General features: G+C 38.3%; 1 protein-coding gene across 2 annotated transcripts in view; it reads right to left on the bottom strand.

Annotated features, from left to right (window-relative positions):
* The window catches only part of tafa5a (TAFA chemokine like family member 5a), a 146,866-nt gene that overhangs the window by 54,075 nt on the left and 85,291 nt on the right, over positions 1 to 7,500 (bottom strand). For both annotated transcript variants that reach the window (XM_088406282.1, XM_088406283.1), the window contains exon 2: positions 3,119 to 3,268. In XM_088406282.1, the coding sequence (XP_088262408.1) occupies positions 3,119 to 3,268 (150 nt within the window). The remainder of the gene's footprint in view (positions 1 to 3,118; positions 3,269 to 7,500) is intronic.

Below are 7,500 nucleotides of genomic sequence, written 5' to 3'. Positions count from 1 at the left end.
TAGATTACATGAGATTCCGTCAGTTCCCTCTGAATGTTAAGACACGTTCCGCTTTCAACATGCTGGTGGTTAGTTTGGAAGGCGGCCATGATCAACCACTGCACCAAAGCCTTTCAGCGTATTCTAAAAATAATGCGTCTTTACGACAGACGGAACAATGAAATGCTCTTCTGCTACATGACATGAGGGCCAATTAATCTGGAAAATTGTCAGTCATAAAACAGAAAACCCTATTTCCATGTGTATAAGACACGCCCTTAAATTTACTGTCAAATTTTCTATGTTATTATCGCTCCCCGTATTGCTCTATTACTGTTTTTGTTTTATTGCCTACTTAATTATTTGCTCGATTATTGAAACAGAATAAGAATTTCATGGTGTTGTATGACTATGCATACGACAATAAAACTTTTGAATCTCGATACTGTGCGTAAAATGCACCGGGTGATAACGTAAAAACAAATTTGCCGAATTTCTTCGTATTGTAGCAGTACTTGTAGCCGCGATATATCAACTGTCGTCGAAATGCGTTTGCGAAAAAATTAAAAGCAACAAAGCAGTTGGACTATACAGCATTTGGTACAAATGCCGTATTTGTTGGAGAAAAAACACAATCTTGTTTTTGAACAGTTTTACCGATCTCTGATTTCAAAAAAGACACGCCCTTAAATTTACTGTCAAATTTTCTATGTTATTATCGCTCCCCGTATTGCTCTATTACTGTTTTTGTTTTATTGCCTACTTAATTATTTGCTCGATTATGGAATGCAGTTTCGAACAGAATAAGAATTTCATGGTGTTGTATGATTATGCATACGACAAGAAAACTTTTGAATCTCGATACTGTGCGTAAAATGCACCAGGTGATAACGTAAAAACAAATTTGCCGAATTTCTTCGTATTGTAGCAGTACTTGTAGCCGCGATATATAAACTGTCGTCGAAATGCGTTTGCGAAAAAATTAAAAGCAACAAAGCAGTTGGACTATACAGCATTTGGTACAAATGCCGTATTTGTTGGAGAAAAAACACAATCTTGTTTTTGAACAGTTTTACCGATCTCTGATTTCAAAACTAGTTATGAGTGTGATAAATGCACCTAAAATGTATTCGATTTCATAGTCATATCGTCCGTCTGACAGAAATTAGTTTGACTAAACTATTACTCAAAAATAATAGCAGGTATTGTTAATCGGTTTGGTGAGGAGAAAATACTCGCAAAATCTCAATATTACATACGATAAATTGACATTTTTGGTAGAATTTTACAAAGCATCATGGAATTTGACATGTTTAATTTGGCATTCAGGGGACACATAAAATGCTGTGGCGTGCCCGATTTGGACCCTTGTGTTTGACACACCAAATCAGCGCTTAAAAAAGACGCAATCCTCAATCCTGCGACGATACTTGAACGTCTTTAAGCGAAAACGATCTGGAAACGGGAGCCCGTATATGGCGGTTATGGATGATCCCAAAATGGCCGAAGCGCGGGTACACGGAGGCATGAAGGACGCAGACGAGAGGTGTCGGCAAAGACGGACCCGAAGGACTCCGGCGGATTAGAAACTGATTGAATTCCCATTTGCGGCATTTGGGGTCATCGGCGCCGGCGCTCGTTCCCTGTCTCACCTTCCAACTCTGAACAAATACGACTGCACTTGCACAGATAAGCATATTTGCATGGCAATAATAGCAAGCACTGGGATTTTGAAATATAACCCGCAATAAAGTTTTTATTTCGACGGGAGGCAATATCGGAGAACAGGAAATTGTAAATTACAGCCATCCTCACAGAATAGACAGGCAAAGTTTGGTTTTTATGTCTGCGATATATGCAGAGGTTTTTATGATTTGCCAATTCTGGACAAGCGGCTTGATCAATACAAGGAAATAAAACAGAGAAACATTGATTCATCATTGTAAGAATAGCTAAAAAGGCAAGCGGAGATGAAATTCCGCCCGCCGATTTCTTGCTGAGGCGTTGCGAAAACAGGAAAAAAAAAAAAAAAGCTGAGCCACAGTTTCATTAGACAGGTTTGTACTTGATGAATGTTCGACTTTGCTAACTTGAAAATCGCAAGGGATGATTTAAACACCTTTAAAAGTGAAATGAAGCTAGGTCATATTATGGAGCGACCCCATTTTGCCGTTTATCGAAAACTAGTTTCTTTTGTAGACTGCACCGCTATTAGAATTATAGCGCTAGCTCATAAATACTCTAAAACAAAATGAAGCCGTTTTAAACTTGATACTTCCGCAATGCCCTTGAACGACTAACATAAATGTCTGCAAAATTGCTTCCCTCCATCTCAGGCCATGGATTGAGTTTTAGTTTACAAATCATGCCCTGAAACTCAAATGTTTATTTATATATATATATATATATATATATATATATATATATATATATATATATATATATATATATATATATATATATATATAAATATACATATATATATATATGTATGTATATATGTATATGTATATATATATATATATATATATATATATATATATATATATATATATATATATATATATATATATATATCTCCGAGTATGTCGACCTCACTTAGAAATTAATCCCCCCTTGTTTTTTTTTTTACTTCAATCTTCCACAGGCTGAAGGAGACGATTCAAGCCGTCTTTTCCTTTTCATAATGCTTCACAGTCCGTCCCAAAAGTGCATTTTTGCAATACTCTGCAAATACTCTAAAACGGATGCATACTGTATTGAAATGGAGGTATATAAAATATTTTTAAGCCTTGAAAATGATATGATTTATATTATTATAATTATTATATGTAATAAAAGATTATATATACCTTATCTTTGATATTGTAAGTGAAAAAGTTGTATCAGAGGATCCCTACTAACAACCCTAATTAAAGTTGATTGTCTTGGTTCATTTGCCTAAACTATAAATCAGCCATTCATTTGTCTCCACTGTAGTGAACAGTGTAGTGGAGTCATTGGTGCTACCCTAGTCCTAGTGTCCTCAGTAGGGGACAACCGGGCCTTTGCAATTCAATTCGCTGTCTTGCCGAGAAAAAATGTATGTCCTACATACTGGATTATTGTGCGCTTGAGTGCTTTTCATGGGAAGCCTTACCGTCCACACAGGCGGGTCTGGCTCTCGTGGTTCCCGCGATCTGGCCCTTCTTGCAGGCGCAGCGGGCCGTCTGCCTGGCGATGGTCCGCCGCGGTTGGCTGCTGTCCCTGTCCAGCGTCACAATTTCACATGTCCCCGCCGCCAGCTGGCCTGCGAAGCACAATACACGGCAGGGAGCGAGGTCAGACACACGCAAGCGGACACGGGGCAAGATCCAGCAATCTGCTTCGCCGCCATGCCGTGACACGTTCTGTCACATCGCTCGGACGGTTCGGAAGTCGGCGCAAGTAGCGAGGCGCTAGTACACGCTGTCGTGTAGCGCACGCAGACAGCAATGACAGGATGATGAAATACTGAAGCTTTTTTTTTTTAACCTCCTTTACCCACTTATCCAATACCATATTTTCCACACTATGAAGCTCACCTTAAAGCTTTTCATTTCATCCAAAAATGACAGTGCACCTTATAATCTAGTGCGCCTTATACGGTGCATAATTCGCAAGTTTTCATCTTTGGAGGACGAAAAAACAAAATCGCCATGTAAGTCCTTCAATCAGTAGTCAACAGTAATCAAGAGATATTTTTCCCCATTCTTCGGAAAGTACTTTCCGCAAATCCTCTTCATTCTTAATTTTTGATTGAAAAGTTTGACTGACTTATTTTGTTGCTTTGTTGACATTCCCTTTGGTGCAGCTCCACCCAGTGGATTACTTATGTCCACTACTGTAACTTCTATATGCCTTTTATTCTATGTGATATATAAATACGGTTCAAGCCGTCTTTTCCTTTTCATAATACGTCACAGTCCATCCCAAAAGTGCATTTTTGCAATACTCTGCAAATACTCTAAAACGGAAGCATACTATATTTATATGGAGGTGTATGAAATTATTTTAAGCCTTGAAAATGATATGATATAGTTCGTTTAGCATTCTAATTAAAATTGGCCATTGATGGCCTTATAATGTGGTACATCTTATAGTGCGTAAAATACGGTATTTGTAAGGCTCCGCTAGTTGTCGAACTGTGTCTTATTAGATTTTTTTTTCACTGTTAGTAAGGCCCAGCACACCAGTATATGAACCCCAAGTTTATCAAATCAAAAAAGCTTTTTAATTATAAACTAAAATCAATCAATGACTGTGTTTTTATTATTCATTTTTGATGATGCAATGGCAATAAATGTATCTCTATTCTTTTCTCTGACAAAAGAGCCTAGAAAAATCTAGGCTGCGAAAGTTCCATGTGATCCCTTTAGTTTGAGTATGTAGTGCTGATTAATATTGTGTTTGTGGAATATGAAAAAAGTAGCAAAATTTTCCACCTGTTTAACCATCTCCCAAACCAGTTTTACCCAAACGGTGAAAAGCCAGCATTTCATTTTTAGCGGGGGAACCTAATAATTCCCCTTGGCGCGCTCACGGCGTCCGGATACGGTCGCAGTCTTGGGCGGCGTGCGCATGAATCCGGATGGCTCCTCATTAGCTCAGGTGTGACCCCTCGCAGCTCAGTTCATTAAGCCGGGCGGACGAGCGTCGGCGACTCAAGTCCAGATTTAATCACGACTTCCGTTGCGGTGCCAATCACAATTAGGTCCCGATAAGCCCTTCCAGCATGGGGCCTTCGGGCTCCCTTGTGCACACAAAGGTTAATTTGCGAGCAGCGAGGGCCGGGCTGCAGAACCAAAGGTCACCTGATTGAATACATGGAGTGCGTGGGTGTGTGTCTGTGTGTGTGTGGGTGTGTGTGCACATATATATATATACACACACACACTTGACACTTGATGCGTGGGCTCCTGCGCAATTGCAAAGTTGATCAGTATTCATGTGATTTCTTCATGGTTAATGGCTGCATTACCTTCAAAGAGAGGCTCCTGATTGGTTGGCGCTATGGAAAGTCATTTGAGCATTTATATCCTTGATGTCCGTCCTACCGGGATACAGCGTCCCTGGCTGATGTCTTTTTCACGTTACCAACTGAAATACTATGTTTTTTTTCTTCATCCCCTCTTTACAGCATTTTTCCCACTTTACAGCATCAACAATTGCCATGTTATGTTGTTTTGTTCAAAATTATTTAGTTTCTTTTTTCCTCCATAGTAACCCCAAATCAATGAAAAAATGAGTCATCATTGTTGATTCACTTGATTTCAATATCAAATTAAATATTTGTGATTCCCATATATATATATATATATATATATATATATATATATATATATATATACACACAAATGAATGAGTGAAAGATTGTGTTTGTTAGGCGTGATTTCAATAGCAAAACGATTGTTTTGGTCACACGATTGTTAGCAGGTAGCATAATGCTGCGAGCACGCGCAGGAAGTGACAATCTATAAATACGACCGTACGGAATCCGACTTGTGAGGGATATGCAGATGCGAGCGAACGCGAGATGGCTTTGTTCAATAATGCATGTCAACAAAATCAAAATGCGTCATGTCTTGGGAGATCAAGACGCCATCTCCACCTTCATGCCACGCTGTTAACTTGACTTCCTCCTCCGCCTCCTTGTTGCCGGCGCTCTGCCTCCTCCGCCTGATGGCGGATAATGACTTGTCATCTCCACTCCCAGTCTTTCCGCGTCCGCCCGCGTTTAACTTCCTGTTCCCCAAGAACAGCCGTACACGCTCTCAACAGACTGTCGGGATGTCTGCTGCGGCTCAATAAATTCTTCGCCCGCCAAACGGGCGACCAATCGTCTACAAGCGTATTCGGTTATCCTCACACTGTCCAGATTTTCCTTTCTTCTTTGAAAATTTCCGCTTGAAAAATTCCAAACGCTAGCAGCGATAAACCAATCAGAGAACGTACAGTACAGTATGTATACTGGCAGCTATAAATCATTCAGAGAGCATCAGCGACATTTCCCGACCATATTTTTGAGCGTGCGCCTTTTACGGTGAAATAGAATCCATGGTTAAGACTGCGCCTAATCGGCAATACCGAATACCGTGCGGTGAGGAAATTATGGTGAATATTATTAGTTTTCTTATTATTTTGCATGTCCTTTTCAGTTTAAGCCTATCCATTTGTGTCCACTGTTGTGGACAATAGTTTTTGGTCCCTATCTTTTGACTATTTGGAGATACACTACCAGACCCTGGTGTGACAACTTTGCTGTAGTGCTGAGACAAAATGGACACAACAGAAGACATATATATATATATATATATATATATATATATATATATATATATATATATATATATATATATATATATACTGTATATATATATATATATACTGTATATATACTGTATATATACTGTATATATATATATATATATATATATATATATATATATATATACTGTATATATAAAATAGATGGCATATAAAAAAAATTGATGAAAAGAAAGGACATTTTCACTGGCCAGTTTGAACGAGAAACACACTTGAGTTTCGTCATATCCCCAAACAGTGTTCGCCCTGACACGTCCGTGTCACCCGTATTTGACCATAAATCAAAGTAATGATGAAATCTCAAGCTGATGGTGGCCCTGGGTGGAAAGATTTAAGGATGGCCGGAGACACTGAAGCTCATGAGAGGTGATTTTTCACTTCAAAACAAACAAGTAAAAGAAAACAAAAAGAGCTATTAAAAAGATTTGGAACCAGTGGGTGTGCTGAAAGGCCAAGGAGAGGAATCACCAAAGCACTTTTTCAAGCGCCGTTTCTCAACTTTGATTGCGCCGAGGCACACATATTTTAGATCAGAAATATTTCATGGCATGTCCACAAACAAAAATGTTGCCAAAAAATAATACTGAATATGAATGTTACGCTGCCTGTTATTGTGCATTGCTCGCATAGCTAGAGATACACAATGCCCTTGACAGCTAGAAAGTGGGTGTTTATTTTGATGTAAATTTAAGATTCTAAGATGATTCGTAATTTCACACTTAATACATTCAATTCCAAATATGTACTTTAAAAGGTAAGAGTTGTTGTGTTTTTTAAATATGATTTGAATGAATAAATCGCTTGCACACATTTTTACATATTATTAATGAGCCCATGCATTCAATCCTAGGTATTTATTGATTTTTTTTTTAATTTTTCAAGAGTTGGGGTAAAGGAGGGTCACAAAATGGCTGTCACAAATTTTTTTTTTTAATAACTTTGTCAGTTTCAATTTTTCAACTTTAAACATACAAAATATACAGAACATTTTGGCATCGTAGAGTGTTATATCTGACGTGTAGCAGGCCAGCCTAAACTGTACAAAGCAAAAATGAAAGCAAGATGCAAACAAGCCACATTAAAATAAATAAATACACTTGGAAAGCAGAAAAAAAATAAAATAGGGGCTAGGGGTTATCAACAATGTTAAGGTCTGTTAAGTTGCACATTTTCGCA

The sequence above is a fragment of the Hippichthys cyanospilos genome, chromosome 22 (genome assembly GCF_059441005.1).
Source record: "Hippichthys cyanospilos isolate Australia breed blue-spotted pipefish chromosome 22, RoL_Hcya_1.0, whole genome shotgun sequence".
Lineage (NCBI taxonomy): Eukaryota > Metazoa > Chordata > Actinopteri > Syngnathiformes > Syngnathidae > Hippichthys > Hippichthys cyanospilos.
Note: the sequence above shows the minus strand (reverse complement) of the source record. Positions and strands in the feature narration are given on the sequence as shown.